The following is a 17631-nucleotide window of genomic DNA, read 5'->3' as shown; positions in this document are numbered from 1 at the left end:
AAGAAAGGGGACATTTTTTTTTTTTTTTAAATTAACATCAATTCCTGTTCTATTAACTTTTTACAACTGTAAGGACAAAAGCTCACCTGAATGTTTTTTTGGGAATGCTACCTGATTATATAGGACTTGTTGGCCTGTATAGTTATGACAGAGTCTACATTCCCCATAAAGTATTAACTGTTCAAGCAGGCTGCAGCAATAGACAGAGCCCCAGGAACAGAAGACAGACACAAAAAAAAAAAATCAAGTTTCAAAAAAATAAAAAGATAACTGGAAACAAAAAGGTCTTCCTAGGGGCAGAACTTTGGAAGAGGGATGCCACCTAAGGCTGCCATCCCTCCAGAGGCCCAGCAAAGGGAAAGAAACCAGGCTAGGGAGGTATGCTGGGAAACGAGTGTTGGAAGAGGTCCGTAGACAGGAACAGAACACCTATGTACCAAAACATGTGAAGAGAGGTCCTCAGGAAGGAGCTACACAAGGGTAGAGGAAAGCTAAGGACCGCAATGCTGATGCTGCCTAATTGTCAGTCAGAAAGGCCTTGAAGAAGTCTGGAAGGCTATCTGACAGTATAGGCTAATGTACGGCATGATGAGCATTTCAAATCGTGAATGACTGAAGAGTCGCTGAAAGAGGAGGAGGTGGGAGAGGAAGTGCAGTGATGCAGCTTCTACTTTGGTCTCAATTATGTTCTCTGAAACAGTAGTGCCCATAGCTCCTGACTGCTGTGCAAGATAATAGTGCAGAAATGACCAGTAAGGACAAATTCTCATTTATGAAAATGCTTGCCATAGATTTTAGTGATAAATATTTGGAAGCTGATGTACTAAAATGACCAAATTTGCAAATATAATTTTGCACACTAAAGTTTATGTCCGGCTTTAGTTTGGTAGCATAAGATATTTTGGTTGGGGAGACCCCCGGGATTCTCATTGTTTAAATATTTTATTTAAAACACTTCAAACAGCATTTGCTGTGGGACAAATCAATGTGATATTTTAATGTTTGAGAGTTTAGAGGTTTGGTGAGCCAGACCCCTTAAGATAAGTGGAAGAGATGTCCCGGGAAGGTATAAATTCTGGATCATTTGTTAGGAGTTGGCCCTTTTAAGTTGCAGCTGAGAGTGAGAGTCACCTCCAGGAGCAAGGGAGCCTAGATTAACCAGCCCGGGGACTCCTCCAGTATGGAGAGGGCTTTGCAAGGGCTTTTTCCCTCAAGAAAAAAGGCCCAAGGTCATGACATGGAGGGAAGGCTGAGGAAATAGTTAAGGAACAAAGGAGTGCCTGAGGTGATTTCTCCACCCAAGGGAAAGGCTGGAGAAGGAGTAGAGGTTGATACCAGTGAGTTCCAGAGAGTGAAGGAGACCAGGGATTCCTGCACACTGCTGGAGGGATGGAGTCAGAAAGACAGAGAGGTCCATGGAGGTGTGAGTAACTGGATAGGGTATACAGAAAGAGACCCTAGGAGTGGGGGATGTATTCCCAGTGTCCCACATTGTGAGTTGATGTTTAAAAGGAAGAGAAATCTGAGAATGAGATTCACCTGACCTTGTTGAAGCAGAGTGGTACATGGAAAACTTCAAAGTACAAGAATATCGAGGGATGTAAGCCCTTATTCTGCAAAAGTGATCTGCAAGTTTAAGGAAGGTGGTTGGAGCTGAGAACCTGTATGGGGGGGATTGCAAGCTCTATGTTCTGTTTAAATGAATACTGGGAGAATGACATTCTAATCTTTAGGGTGCCCAATATTAAGATATTATGGGGCAGATTTTCAAAGGGTTACGTGCGTAACCCCGAAATAAAGATAGGGGGCCTCAGAGGAGACGGGGAAAGCCATCGGGGCTCCCCTAGGGCTCGCCGCACGCAAGGTGCACAAGTGTGCATCCCCTTGCGCGCACCGACCCCGGATTTTATAACGTGCATGCGGCTGCTCGCGCATGTTATAAAATCGGGCGTACATTTGTGCGCACGCAGGTTATAAAATCTTCCCCATGTGCTTTAATCTGACTGTGAATCCCATGAACCCTGATTATTCAGTACTGCATGTCTGTCCTCTTCCAAACTGTATATAGTTTGCTAGCTGGAAGAATCCATAAGAAACATAAGAAATTGCTATACTGGGTCAGACCACAAGGGTTCATCAAGCCCAGCATCATGTTTCATGTATAAATGTTCCATTAAATTCTATAGAAAAAAAGTTCACAAAATAAGACATATCCCACAAATGTTTTCCCTGAGGCAAAAAATTTTGTCCTTGCCATTTTTGCTTTTTATTTTAATTTTTTAACCCCCAATGTTCTGCTGGAACTGGTCTCTGTTGGGCTATGGTGCCAGGAATGTTCATTTGCAGTTACCCAGGGTTTCCCCCCCTATTTTTATATCCCCCTCCCATCTTGGTCCAACCACTGCAGCATCCTTGATCAAGGAGTAGATACCACAGCTTCCTTCAGAATTTGATGAATATGAACCTTAATAGCCTGGTCACTAGGTGTCACTGTTGAGCTATGGCTAAGACTCCCTCCTGCCCAGGGCTGTAAATGCACTAGCACTGAACCAAGCATACCAGCCTTCCCATTTTCACTTTGTGTTGAATCTTTTTTTTTTTCCCACATCTAATTAAGAATGAACAAATATGTTCAGACTTCCTGTACAAAGACTGCAGGCCACTTTTACTTTTCCCCAAAATGACCATTAGGACCTTCAATTGATTCTCTAAAAATGAAATATCACTTGAACATTTTCTTTATTTTTTTAATGAAAGAATGTTTATTGAAGATCAATTAATAAAATAACAATGAAATATTTAAGTAAAACAATTAATCAGTACATCTAAATTTGATATTAATGCCTCCCTCACCATTCCCAACAACATGCTGCCAGAAAAATTCACATTAAATAATAAATATATTAAAAAAAACAAACAAACAATGAATTAAAGTAAAAATTCCTTTGATTCAGAGGAGGCATACTCAATCAGGCTAGCAACTCCCATCTTCCTATTCCAAATTTCACAACATACCTTTTCCATTTTAAAAGGCTATTCCTTTAAATAATCTCATTTTGGTAGCAGCAAGAAAGATAGCTGCTTGTCATTGAAATAGACCTACTGAACAATTTCTTTATTGACCTGATGTTGGGAGTGTAACTCTCACATTTTAGAAACAAATAAAGTAGATTAATCCAACACAAAGGCATCAAGTGTGCTGTGTGGGCTGAAGTTTAGTCCTCTGTCATTTCACAAATGAGTTAATGATTAGCAAATATAGTACATCAGAGAATGTCCTTGATATGGTTAGGGTTAATGAGGATGTTCCATCTATATAGAATGCTAATTGTTTTCTGCCCCAGTGTCTTGGCATACCCCTATTAAGTATCAATATGTCATTCAGGATAAATTGTGCTTTGCTCTGTTGGTACCAACGACAGTAGCTCTGCAAAGATTAACTTGCAATCCAACAATTTCTCTCTGTTTCCATTGCTCACCATGCAGTGTTCAGATTGATTAACAGCTGCTATTGCCTGACTTTAGAAGGGCTGAGTTTAAGTGAAGTTCACCAACGGAACAGAAGTTCAGGGGTAAAGCTGGACCCTGCATAGAACTGCTTCTCTCACTAAATTGCTGCTGACGTTCATGGGCAGGAATGTGTTTGAAGCTTTTTGTGAAATGTTGCTGAGCACGTAATGACTGCAGTATTTCCCTGCAAATCCTAGGATTGTTTCCCTGCAGAGATATAGACCAAGTCATTAAGTTGTCGAGTGCTTTGCAATACTGAATCAAGTATGAAAAGCATTACAGTATGTAAACAGAAATATAAACACATTACAAGAAGTAGGTAAAAGGTCTGGTCGCTGGCTCTCTGCCTGTTTACATAAAATGATAGAGGTAGAAACTAGGGAGGAGTGTTACTGTCACCTCAGCCATTAGGATGTGTTGCAGGAATTCTTTATTTTTTTTAATATATGTTACTTTAGAAAATGGATGGTTAAATTATATACAACAAATAAGGCATTGAATTAAATGCTACTGCCTACATTTTAGATTTGCGGAGGCCATTTCTGCATACTGGTTAAAGCAAAATTTTTTTTAGATTTCTAGTATGATTACATTTATTAGGACTACCCATGGGGATAAATAGGTATCAAATCATTTTACTGCTATCATTTTCATCTGTTTTATTGGTTTATTTAATTGTTTAACAGTGGCCACATTGATACAGCCCTTTGCCACCTCTTCCCTAAGGCTGGACATGCACATTCTCAACATTTTCACCTGGAGAGATTCACTTTGAAAAGTATGTTTTTCTTCTTCAACCTATAGTTGCATTCAATACTTTATGACCTTACTTTATTTTTAGTATGGACCCATCAAGTGATGATATACATAACAAGTTTTAGGTATAAATTGGGCAGTATTTTGGTAGCTCTGTTTTACAAAGTGGGTGGAATGAAATCGAGAGACAGTGCAAACTTTCTTATTGGGTATAGGTCATAGGGCTGATTCACAGTCTAATCATAGGATCTTGGATGCTCTAGTTTGGTTCACTTAATCTTTTCCAAGTATCTACCGGTAGTTTCATCCAAAATGAAAGAGCTGGCAATTTTGCTGTACTGTATGTGAAATCTTTCTGATCAGCTTTCTCAAGCTTCCCCAAATCATGTCATAACAAGATCTTTGCTCTGTCCTGTTACATGCTTCAGGTCATTAGTATTTTTTTCAGCAACACTTCCTCATTTGTTTTTTCTGACAACTTTTATCCTTTGCTCAATATTAAATAATTGTTCATGAGGTTTTGTTACTGTCCTTCTGACCACCAGGGAGGAGATCTTTTTGATGCCATCACCTCCACTAACAAATACACAGAGCGAGATGCCAGTGGCATGCTGTACAATCTCAGCAGTGCCATCAAATACCTGCACAGCTTGAACATCGTCCACAGAGACATCAAACCAGAAAATCTACTGGTAAGAGAAAAATAATTGTGAAACTGATGAAAAGAAATGTGGAATCTCAAATAGATGTTAATTTTACATTGTTCTATCATAGAAAACTATGTCAATTTGACACCATTCATGACAAGTTCACAGAAATGGTTTGATATGTCCAGCTCTATTTCCTTATACTGAAATATTATTTTCTGTTATGATAGAACTTACAGAGTCATATTCTAAAATTGCCTGCTGTACCTATGTATGCAGTATATAATATATTCATGTGCCAGTACAGTGGGGGTCTGTCTATTGGTGAATGGTGGTATATGTAGTACTTGCCAGCATGCATGCACACTCCACTGAAACTCTGACAGCATGTGGGCTGGAAGTATGCTTAGGCATTAGCCTCCAGCTCATGCTGCTAGGAAACGGTGGGGAACCAACGAATCATCCCATGCAGGTAGGCAGATCCAGCAAACAGTTGTAACGGCTGCATCACCCCCACATTTGTAAGAACATAAGAAATTGCCATGCTGGATCAGACCAAGGGTCTATCAAGCCCAGCATCCTGTTTCCAACAGAGGCCAAACCAGGCCACAAGAACCTGGCAATTACCCAAACACTAAGAAGATCCCATACTACTGATGCAATTAATAGCAGTGGCTATTCCCTAAGTAAACTTGATTAATAGCTGTTAATGGACTTCTCCTCCAAGAACTTATCAAAACCTTTTTTGAACCCAGCTACACTAACTGCACTAACCACATCCTCTGGCAACAAATTCCAGAGCTTTATTGTGTGTTGAGTGAAAAAGAATTTTCTCCGATTAGTTTTAAATGTGCTACTTGCTAACTTTATGGAATGGTCCCTAGTCCTTCTATTATTCAAAGTGTAAATAACCGATTCACATCTACTCATTCAAGACCTCTCATGATCTTAAAGACCTCTATCATATCCCCCTCAGCGTCTCTTCTCCAAGCTGAACAGCCCTAATCTCTTCAGCCTTTCCTCATAGGGGAGCTGTTCCATCTCTTTTATCATTTTGGTTGCCCTTCTCTGTACCTTCTCCATCGCAACTATATCTTTTTTGAGATGCGGCGACCAGAACTGTACACAGAATTCAAGGTGCGGTCTCAACTTGGAGCGATATAGAGGCATTATGACATGTTCCGTTTTATTAACCATTCTCTTCCTAATAATTCCTAACATTCTGTTTGCTTTTTTGACCGCTGTAGCACATTGAGCCGACGATTTTAAAGTATTATCCATTATGATGCCTAGATCTTTTTCCTGGGTGGTAGCTCCTAATATAGAACCTAACATCGTGTAACTACAGCAAGGGTTATTTTTCCCTATATGCAACACCTTGCACTTGTCCACATTAAATTTCATCTGCCATTTGGATGCCCAATCTTCCAGTCTTGCAAGGTCCTCCTGTAATGTGTCACAATCTGCTTGTGATTTAACTACTCTGAATAATTTTGTATCATCCGCAAATTTGATAACTTCACTTTTCGTATTCCTTTCCAGATCATTTATATATATATTGAAAAGCACCGGTCCAAGTACAGATCCCTGAGGCACTCCACTGTTTACCCTTTTCCACTGAGAAAATTGACCATTTAATCTTACTCTCTGTTTCCTGTCTTTTAACCAGTTTGCAATCCATGAAAGGACATCGCCTCCTATCCCATGACTTTTTAGTTTTCTTAGAAGCCTCTCATGAGGGACTTTGTCAAATGCCTTCTTAGGTACAGCAAGTGCCAGGGTTGGATGAAGGAGTGTACCATACAGATACTAATGCCCTTTGCAGATGTTTTTTGGGTGCCTAATATTTTTATTTTTATTTTTTTACAGAATATACATTCCCACCTTAAAGTGATAAAATGGAAAAAGCCACTCAACATTCAGATGGAATCAGCACCTGGATTTGCCTGTTTCACAAATTATGTCCCCAAATTTATTCAGCTTTAAATCAGATGATTATATTCTGACTGCAGCAGGGGTATGGATCTGTGGGAATTATAGCTCTTATTTTTTTAGCAGTGGGTACAGATGATTATAATCTGGGAAATAGGCAACCCCCCCCCAAAAAAAAAACAAAAAACCAGGTGCTGAGTCCATTTGTGTGAATGTCCCATTACAACACTGAATGTTGAGTGAATTTTTCCAGTTTATTAGCAAAAGATGGAAATGAATGAAGCTGTTCTGTAAAAAAAGAAAAAATAATAATTCAATGGAATTTTAGAATGTGATTTCACTTTTTTTTTGCTTTGCTTTAGGATTGTTTTGAATGTAAAACCATGCAGAAGGTAATATCTATTTTTATCTCACAGAAAAATGTGTTATGTGTTTTAATCCTAAATTATGAAGCTGATACCACATAAATCTTAATTTAAAAGTAGCATAAAACAAATAGGAGTGCTTCATTTTGGGTCTGGGCCTGTTTTTAAAGGCCACTATTCCACTTTTGCATTTTTGTAGGTTGAATTCAGATTCTGATGCTATAATCTAATACACATCATCTCAGCTATTTTGTATGTGTTATCTTTGTCAGTGTTTAATACCACTTGACATTAGGAATGTCAATTATTAGACAAGTTGACTGGAATAAGCATTGCTGAGTTTGGACTTGTTTTGTGCAGGAGGATTCCAGAGATCAAGAGTGATAGCTGCAGAGTTTTCAACCAGTGTTGCCTATTTTTATTTTTTTTTTTCATTCAGGAACTGAACTGCTAAAGAACTTGGGCTCCAATTCTCATTAGACACACAGATCCCTGCCCCTTGCTGCAGTCAGAAAAATGTTAGTGTTCATAGAGGTCTGCATGCATGAACTGAAGCAATAACATGTCAATGTTCATTAATATTGTTAGGAGATTGTGCATGCCGACCTCATGGGAATAGGGCTTACCCTGCCTTTGTTAGCAAACTTCTCTAAATTCCCAAAGTTTGACAGCAGAAGCCTGCAGCATGTTTTTTTTTTTTTCACGCGTGTACGCTAATATTTCCCAGCTCATCATGAGAATCATTAAAAGTTATTTTTCAGTTTATTTAACTTGCTTTTAAATTTGCTGTTCAGCTCAGGATGCATATAAGTGAAATACATCACCATATAGTCTAAATAGGTGGACATTGTCCAATATTAAATGTGGTTAAAGTAGAAGATTTTAATTTCCAAAGCAAGCACATTGTTTCTCTTTGAACATGCATGCCAGTTCTGGGGCCATTTAAAAAGTTTCTTCCCTTCTCTAACTATGGTAAAAATTTTTAAAATAGAGCAAAGCTTTAAGACTTTAGAGGTCATAAAGTATATTTCACCTGCATTTGGTTTGACCATTGTTAACATCAGTGAAATCCTCCCTTTTTTTTATAAACGTTGGAAGCCAATGTGCAATATCCTGACTTAAGGCTGCAGCATTGTCTCTTAAATGAGATCTTTTCAGTCTCACAAGTAAGTGTTTTCAACTTCAAAAGAACTAAGATGAAGCTGTAAAAATATGACGGTTTAGGTGCGCACAGAACAAAATTCCTTTGACAAAACTAAAAAGGCTGAAAGAATAAAAAAAAAAGAAATAACATTGCAATAGCTGCTTTTCTCGTGTATGCCAACATAAGATATCACAGACTTCAAACAATTTAGTTTTCTGCATGGCCAATATGGCTAGTAGAACTCTACATGACTATTAAAATGGAATTCCTTGCTTACAATACAAAGCTCTAGGGTCTATACACTAAAACCTTAATGGGTTGAATTTTAAAAGCCTGATGCGTGCCAAAACCAGGAACAAGTGAGTATGTTTGGCTGGTGCACGCTGCACAGGTTTTAAAAGGCACCCGAGTACATATGTATCTCCCAGTACACGTACAAATAAGTTGGAAAAAAGGGGCGTGGGCTTGGTCTGGGAGGGGCATGGGGTGGGAAATGGGCATTCCGAATCTTTAACAAGAAATGTGCATATGCTGGGATCCCCTGCCGCGTAACTTTACTACTGCTGTGGATAGCGTGTAAGTAATAAAATAAAAGATTCTAGGCTAGTCAGTGGGGTTTTAAGGCGGTTAGGGAATCCTATCCCTTAACTGGGAATAGGGTGACCAACTGCCCGATTTTGGACTGCACAGTCTGGTTTTCCCCTCAGTTGTACAGTATCCGGTTACACTGTGTAATCGGCACTGTAAAATCCGATCAAGGAAGACAGCAGAGTTAGAAAATGGTGGTCAGGCTAGGGACCAATCAGATTACATTTTCCTTCTGCCTGCTGCACCAATCGGCTGGCTGGACACACGCAGGAAATAAAAAAGGCTTCTGCACATGCTCAGATTCACAGCCTTTAGGGCATGAGCATCAGAAAGGGGTAGTCCGCTGGGGCCATGATCCCACCTACATCACCAATTAGAGAGCAGCTGCCAGTGAATCATTGACAAGGTGAGCTTTGATCCTCCCCCTGCCTGCAACTTGCTTACAATGGAAGTTACATCAAGATGTAATTCCCGCTGCAAGCAAGTTAAAAGAAAAATAGCAGTTTACATTTTTACCCTTTTTGCTGGTGCTGGTACTGCTGGTAAGTTTCAGCCTTCCCTGATTCTTGCCATGGCAGCTGGGTTGAGTTCCTGAGTATACACTGTGCAGCACGGGAACTGCTGCCTTACAGGCCGATACAGAAAAACCCGCAGGAAAGCCTGCAAGCGCTCGCTCTCCCGATGCGCACCCAGGCCACTCTCCTGGGCATGCGATTCAGTAAAAAAAAATATGTAAATGAGGACCCGTGGTAAAAGGAGGCGCTAGGGACACTAGCGCGTCCCTAGCGCCTCCTTTTTGACAGAAGCGGCTGTCAGCGGGTCTGACAGCCGACACTCAATTTTTCCGGCATCGGTTCTCGAACCCGCTGACAGCCACGGGTTCGGAAAACGGACATTGGCAAAATTGAGCATCCGTCTTCCAACCTGCGGGCCGCGGGCAGATTTAAAATTTTTTTTTTTTATTTTTTTTTACTTTTGGGGCCTCCGACTTAATATCGCTATGATATTAAGTTGGAGGGTGTACAGAAAAGCAGTTTTTTCTGCTTTTCTCAACACATGTAAATCATGTAAATGCCATGTAGCTGAGTCTACTAGCTTTAATCCCCGATGCAAAAGATTGCCGTGTGCTTGCTGTGCACTTTTTAACATAGTAAGTTTAACACCAGCCCCGGAACTGGCATTAAGTCTTGCAGGGTGTCAAGGGCTCAATAAGAAACAAAAAATCCTGCTTTCTGTGGTTCCTCCTACTTTTAGTATGATCGTGATACTAAATAGGAGGAACCGCAGAAAGCAGGAACATGAAAAAAAAGTCTTGACGGCAACCAGCTTAGGGAAACGGATGCTCAGTTTAGCAGCTTCCGTTTTTCTAACCTGTGGCCGTGTGTGGATTAGGAAAATGGATGCTCGTAAATTCCTAACCTGTGGTTGTGCGCACAGCCATAATCTCCTGGGCGCGCACAGCCATAATCTTCTGGGCGTGCCCGATAGGAGATATGGATTCATAGCACTGCACCTCATTTCCATACTACATCGGGCACCCAGGAGACCTGGCTGTACACCCATTAAAAAAGCAGGCGCCAGTTTGGATGCACATTCCCTGTACGTACCAGGATCAGTCCAGACGGTGGGTTATGTCCCCCGTCCAGCAGATGGAGTCAGAACAGAGCTCGAAGGCACCGCCTCCTATACCAGCTCACCCTCTGCTGGAGCTCAGTATCTTTCTGACTCCAGCAGATGTGAGTTGGGGAATCAGTGCTTCCCCAGAGTGCCAGGTTTTGAGTTTTATTTTCACTCCGTTGAGTCTATTCTGTCATTTCTTTTGGTGCTAACAATTTGGATCAAGTTATTTAAAAAAAAAAAAAAAAAAAAGTAAAAAGGAAATATTTCCTGTCAGTAGTTTTGAGGAGGCGTGCTTTGTTTTCTCTGTTCTGTCTCCTCCTGCAGCTTGTTTTACTTGCGCTTGGGGTAAGTGTGCTTTATTTCCATTTCAGCTGTTTCTTTCTCGGCGGTGGCCGGGACAACAGGTTTCTGCACACGTCCTCCGGCGGTCCCGCGGCCCGGCGAATTTTACCTCGGGCCTGGGCGCGCCGGCAGAGGTTTTTCCCTCCGGCGTCTAAGGACCAGTCGGGCGGGTTGAGTCGGCCCTCAGGCCCCCCCGCGCTGCTTTTTCATTTCGGCCCCCCCCCGAGGCTACATCGCGGCGGCGTTTCTTTCTTTATGCCGCGCTGGTCTCGTTGCGAGACCTGCGGCGAGGCGGGGCCTCGTTTCTCCAACGAGGGAGTCTGTCCGCGCTGCCTTCCCGACGGAGAAGGCGTTGCGCACAGCTCGGATTCGCGCCCAGCGCCCCCCTCTCCGCAGCCAGGGAAGCGCGGGCCGGCCACGTTCTCGGCAATGGCGGGAACGGCGGCCATTTTAGAAGAGGAGTTCAGCGCGAACCACTCTCCCGATGAGAAGGACGCAGTTCGGGGAGCCCCCCGCCTGCACCGGGGTCCCGAGGAGGGCCTGTCTGCCCGGATTCCACAAGGGGATCCTGCTGCTGCGCCTTCGCCCGGTCTGCCGTTTTTTTCACCGGATTTCATCCTGAAGATGCACACGGCCTATCTACAAGGCCTGGTGGATCCGGGGGGTGCCCCCTCGGGACCTCCGGCGCCCAAGATCGTCAAGCTCGCGGTTCCCGCCCCCGGGTCCCTGGTTCCACCTGGGACGGCCACAGGAATCTCAGCTCTGCCATCCCAGTCGCTTGCGGTGGGAGCGGCTTTCCCTTCGGGTCCTGACCCCTCTGACCCTCCGGATCCTGCGCATTCGGAGGGGCAGGCCGAAGGCGACGATCCGCGAGCCCTGCGCATTTTCCACAAGGAAGAATTGGAGGACTTACTACAACGGACCTTGCAAGAGCTCGATCTGGACCCTCCTCCGGATCCCCCGGCACCTGTGGCCCCAGCGGTTGCGACGTGCTCCAAAAAAAAGGGGACCCGGTTCTGGCGGCCCTCAGGCCTAGGGCTAAGGCTTTCCCGGTCCATGAGTCGTTTCTTCAGCTCCTCACCGGGGAATGGGACGTCCCGGAGGCATCTTTGAAGGTCGCCCGGGCCATGGAGAAATTGTACCCGCTGCCGGAGGATTTCCTGGATCTCGTCCGGTTCCCAAAGGTGGACTCGGCGGTATCGGCGGTGACTAAGCGCACTACGATCCCAGTTACTGGCGGAACGGCCCTACGGGACACGCAAGACCGCAAGTTGGAGACGTTCCTCAAGAAGGTTTTTGAGGTTTCCGCCTTGGGGATGCGCGCCGTCATGTGCACTTCCTTGACCCAGAGGGCCAGTCTTCTCTGGGTCCAGCAGCTCCTAACGTCGCAGCAGTTGCCGCCGGATGAAGCTGCTCAGGCCGACAGCCTGGAATCTGCCATCGCTTACGGGGCGGATGCTCTGTATGACCTCTTTCGCGTCCTGGCCCGATCCATGGTGTCAGTAGTGGCGGCTCGTAGACTCCTGTGGCTCCGGAATTGGTCTGCGGACACCTCCTCCAAGTCGAGCCTGGGGTCCCTTCCATTTCGGGGAAAATTCCTCTTCGGAAATGACCTGGATCAGATCATCAAGTCTCTGGGGGAAAACTCGGTGCATCGTCTACCTGAGGATCGGCAGAGACCTTACCGAGCTTTTGCTTCCACCAGAACCAGGGCTAGGGCGCAGCGGCGCTACAGATCATACCGGCAGCCGAGTTCTCGCACAGCTTCGAGTAGACCGCAGCCGTGGTCGCGCTCCTTTCGAGGGCGGAGGCCCTCGAGGGAGGGCTCGGGACAGGGGAACCCCCCCCGCCAAATCTGCTCAATGATGCCAGACCGGCCCACTCCTCCTGCCCGCCCATCGGAGGCCGACTCACACAATTCGTAGAGGAGTGGGCAAAGATTACTTCAGACCAGTGGGTCCTGGACACCATCCAATACGGTTACGCCTTGGAGTTTGTCCGCCCCCCTTGGGACAGGTTTCTCTTCTCCCCTTGCGGCTCCGACCTCAAGAGGGTGGCGGTTCAACAGACACTAGACCGGCTGCTGGCCATAGAGGCTATCGTACCCGTTCCCTTCGGCGAGGTGGGCTCGGGCCATTATTCCATCTACTTCGTGGTGCCCAAGAAGGACGATTCGTTCCGGCCCATACTGGATTTGAAGGAGGTGAACCGCTCGCTGCGGGTCAACCGGTTCCGCATGGAAACGCTGCGATCCGTGATTGCCGCAGTTCATCAGGGCGAGTTCCTGGCTTCCCTGGATCTGACGGAGGCGTACCTGCACATCCCGATACGTCCGGACCACTGGCGTTACCTACGCTTCAAGATCCTCGGTCAACACTTTCAGTTTCGGGCCCTACACTTCGGACTCGCAACGGCTCCGCGGACGTTCACCAAGATCATGGTGGTAGTGGCGGCGGCCCTTCGGAAGGAGGGCATACTAGTGCATCCTTACCTGGACGACTGGCTGGTGCGGGCAAAGTCTTTCTCGCATGGTCAGGACTCTGTGGCCAGGGTCTTGGAAGTGCTTCGCTCCCTGGGCTGGGTGGTGAACCTCCCCAAGAGTTTCCTCGTTCCATCTCAACGCTTGGATTTCCTGGGAGCAACCTTCGACACGCGCCTGGGCATGGTGTTTCTGCGTCCGGACAAGGCTATCTCCCTGAGGGAACACATCCATCGTTTTGCGGCCTTGTCGGACCCTACAGCGTGGAATTATCTTCAGCTTCTGGGAGTGATGGCTTCCACCATCGACATGGTGCCCTGGGCGTTTGCACACCTACGTCCACTGCAGGCGTCCCTGCTATCTCGCTGGAAACCTGTGTCGCAGGAATATCAGGTAGTTCTGCCCCTCCCTCAGTCTGCTCGGGACAGTCTGAACTGGTGGCTGGTTCCGGCTCATCTGGCCCGCGGCGTCTCGCTCGAAGTCCCCTCCTGGGTGGTAGTGACAACCGACGCCAGCCTTGTGGGTTGGGGCGCCGTCTGCGACAGAAGCGCCACTCAGGGGATGTGGTCCCCGGAGGAGGCAAGGTGGCCGATCAATCGTCTGGAGACCAGGGCGGTACGTTTGGCACTTCAGCGTTTCCTCCCCTTGGTTCGGGGCAGGGAGGTACGAATTCTCTCGGACAATGCGACGACTGTGGCTTACATCAATCGTCAAGGCGGGACGCGGAGCGCGCAGGTCTCCGCGGAAACCACGCTCCTGATGGCATGGGCGGAACTCCATCTTGTACGTCTCGCAGCCTCCCACATCGCCGGGGTAGACAACATTCAGGCGGATTACCTGAGTCGTCAGCGGTTGGACCCCGGCGAATGGTCTCTCTCCGCCGAGGCGATGGACCTCCTGGTGCAACGCTGGGGACCGCCACGGTTGGACTTGATGGCTACAGCTCTCAACGCCAAGGCCCCGCGCTTCTTCAGTCGCAGAAGGGAGCGCGGCGCGGAGGGGGTAGATGCTCTCGTATTACCGTGGCCGACAGGTCAGCTCCTCTATGTGTTTCCTCCCTGGCCATTGGTGGGCAAGATCCTCCGAAGAATCGAAAACCACTGCGGTCCCGTAATCCTAGTGGCCCCGGAATGGCCGCGGCGGCCTTGGTTCGCGGATCTACTCCACATGGCGGTGGACGGCCCGGTCCGCCTGGGTCATCTTCCCCGGCTCCTGCATCAGGGTCCGGTATTTTTCGAGCAGGCGGCACTCTTTTGTCTTGCGGCCTGGCTTTTGAACGGCGCCGACTCCGCCGCCGAGGCTATCCGGAGGCGGTGATTTCAACGATGCTTAGGGCTCGTAAGCCCTCGACCTCTGTGGCCTACGGGCGAGTGTGGAAGGTCTTCGAGTCTTGGTGTGTCGGTCATGGGACCCGCCCGACGGAAGCAACGGTTCCCCTGATCCTGCAGTTTTTGCAGGACGGATTGGATAAGGGCCTGGCATACAATTCTCTCCGAGTTCAAGTGGCGGCCCTGAATGCCCTGGTACAGACAGAGGTTTCTCTACCTCTCCAAGCGGATATCGCTCGTTTCCTGAAAGGGGTTAAGCATCTTCGGCCTCCGGTTCGAGATCCCTGCCCGTCGTGGAGCCTTAACATAGTTCTCCGGGCCCTGGCGGGCGCTCCTTTCGAGCCACTGCAGGAGGCTTCCCTCAAGGACCTCACTATGAAGACGGTTTTCCTTGTGGCGATTTCTTCGGCTCGTCGCATCTCGGAGCTACAGGCGCTTTCCTGCAGGGAACCGTACCTCCGCCTTTCTGATGCGGGGGTTTCTCTACGTACCGTCCCATCCTTCCTTCCGAAGGTGGTTTCCCCTTTCCACTTGAATCAGACGGTGGAACTTCCGGCGTTCTCTCCTGGAGAAGAGAGGTCCCTTCGTCATTTGGACGTCAAGCGGGCTCTGCTCCGTTACCTGGAGGCTACCAATGAGTTCCGGGTTTCCGATCACCTGTTTGTGCTCTGGTCGGGACCTAAGAAGGACTCCGCCGCATCGAAGACAACGATAGCCCGCTGGATCAAGGATGCCATCTCGGCGTCTTATATCGGGGCTGGTCGTGCTCCGCCTACAGGCGTCAGGGCTCATTCTACACGCTCGCAAGCCGCGTCTTGGGCGGAGTCTCGGTCCGTCTCGCCCCTGGAAATCTGCCGGGCAGCGACATGGAAGTCGCTGCATACCTTTGCTCGGCATTATCGGTTACACCTGCCGCTTTCAGCCCCTGGGCTTTTTGGCGATCAGGTTCTCCGAGCAGGGCTCTCAGGGGCCCACCCGGTTTAGGGAAGCTTGGGTACATCCCACCGTCTGGACTGATCCTGGTACGTACAGGGAAAAGAAAATTATTCCTTACCTGCTAATTTTCGTTCCTGTAGTACCATGGATCAGTCCAGACGCCCACCACTCTGGGATACTGTGCCCCTGCTCGGATGTATGTACGTGTTTCTGGTTTCTCTTTCTTTCTATCTGGTTCTCTATCAGAGTTGTACAGCTCCTCACAAGTTGACGGAGGCGACCCTTTTCTGGGTCTTGCCTATTAATTGTTCTTGATGTTGGTTTACGTCAGGGTTTTGGATCCAAATTGTTGTTGTTCTTGCTCTTTTGGGCTTTGTTATTCATGATACTGAGCTCCAGCAGAGGGTGAGCTGGTATAGGAGGCGGTGCCTTCGAGCTCTGTTCTGACTCCATCTGCTGGACGGGGGACATAACCCAGCGTCTGGACTGATCCATGGTACTACAGGAACGAAAATTAGCAGGTAAGGAATAATTTTCTTTTTTTACACGTGGCTTAGTGCATCGGCCCCATGTGTGAGCATAAACGGACATGCAGAGATTTATCCTAGTGTTTTATAAACTGCATAGGGGGAGCTCTGAAAGTATGCGCATATATTTACAATCCAATGAAAGCGCTTAATTTCACACCTACTTTATAAACATAAGCATGTATATTTTACGTGCATAAAAAAATATGTACACATAAAAATATTTATTTTATGATGTTCATGTGTATACCGTTTGAAAATACTTTCTTGGTATTTGAAATCACCAGTTCCTCTGCCAGTTCATCTAGTCTGTCTCCAGTTTATCTAGACTGTCTAGCACAGGTACTCCCAGCCTTCAAGGGCCGCTAATAGGTCGGGTTTCCAGGATATTCCTAATGACTATGCATGAGATAGAAACATAGAAACATAGAAGTGATGGCAGAAGTAGACCAAACGGCCCATCCAGTCTGCCCAGCAAGCTTTCACACCTATTTGTTTTCATAATCTGTTACTCTGACCGCTGAGGTTAGGGCTCTTATTGGTCACTTTTTGGTTCCAATTCCCTTCCACCCCCACCATCGATGCAGACAGCAGTGCTGGAGCTGCATCTAAGTGAAGTATCTAGCTAATTGGTTTGGGGTAGTAACCGCCATAATAAGCAAGCTACTCCCGTTTGTTTACCCTGCATGTGCAATTCAGCCATTGTTGGTTGTCTGAATAAAAATCCTCTTTACTTAATTCCCTCTGTTGCTGAAGCAGTGAGCTGCGCTGGATATTTATTCCAAGTCAAGTATCATGCTTAATTGATTCGGGGTAGTAGCCACCGTAACAAGCAAGCCACACCCATGCTTATTTGTTTACCCAGACTATGTAATTCATTCCTTGTTGGTTGATGCTGATATAAATCATCTTTTCTTCATTCTCTCTGCCGTTGAAGCAGAGAGCTATGTTGGATGTGCATTGCAAGTGAAGTATCAGACTTAATTGATTCGGGGGTAGTAAGCGCCGTAACAAGCCAGCTACTCCTATGCTTATCTGTTTACCCAGACTATGTAATTCATTCCTTGTTGGTTGATGCTGAATATAAATCATCTTTTCTTTATTTTCCCTGCCGTTGAAGGAGAGAGCTATGCTGGATGTGCATTGAAAGTGAAGTATCAGGCTTATTTGATTTGGGGTAGTAACCACTGTAACAAGCAAGCTAATCCCCTGCTTTTTTGTGGATGCAAATCCTTTTTTCCACATTTCCTTTTGCCGTTGAAGCATAGAGCAATATTGGAGTCGCATTAACTGTGTGTATGTTTATTGAATAAGGATATTAATCTCCAGGTAGTAGCCGTCATTCCCGCAAGCAAGCCACCCTTTGCCTCTTCTCTTCATTCACATCCTCTAGACTTTATGGATCCACAGTGTTTATCCCACGCCCCTTTGAAATCCTTCACAGTTTTGGTCTTCAC

General features: G+C 46.3%; 1 protein-coding gene across 7 annotated transcripts in view; it reads left to right on the top strand.

The window, feature by feature from the left end:
• The window catches only part of DCLK1 (doublecortin like kinase 1), a 755703-nt gene that overhangs the window by 607608 nt on the left and 130464 nt on the right, over positions 1-17631 (top strand). For all 7 annotated transcript variants that reach the window (XM_029602700.1, XM_029602699.1, XM_029602702.1 and 4 more), the window contains one exon: positions 4812-4958. In XM_029602700.1, the coding sequence (XP_029458560.1) occupies positions 4812-4958 (147 nt within the window). The remainder of the gene's footprint in view (positions 1-4811; positions 4959-17631) is intronic.

This window comes from Rhinatrema bivittatum, chromosome 5 (assembly GCF_901001135.1).
Source record: "Rhinatrema bivittatum chromosome 5, aRhiBiv1.1, whole genome shotgun sequence".
Lineage (NCBI taxonomy): Eukaryota > Metazoa > Chordata > Amphibia > Gymnophiona > Rhinatrematidae > Rhinatrema > Rhinatrema bivittatum.
This window is presented reverse-complemented; position numbering and strand designations above follow the sequence as displayed.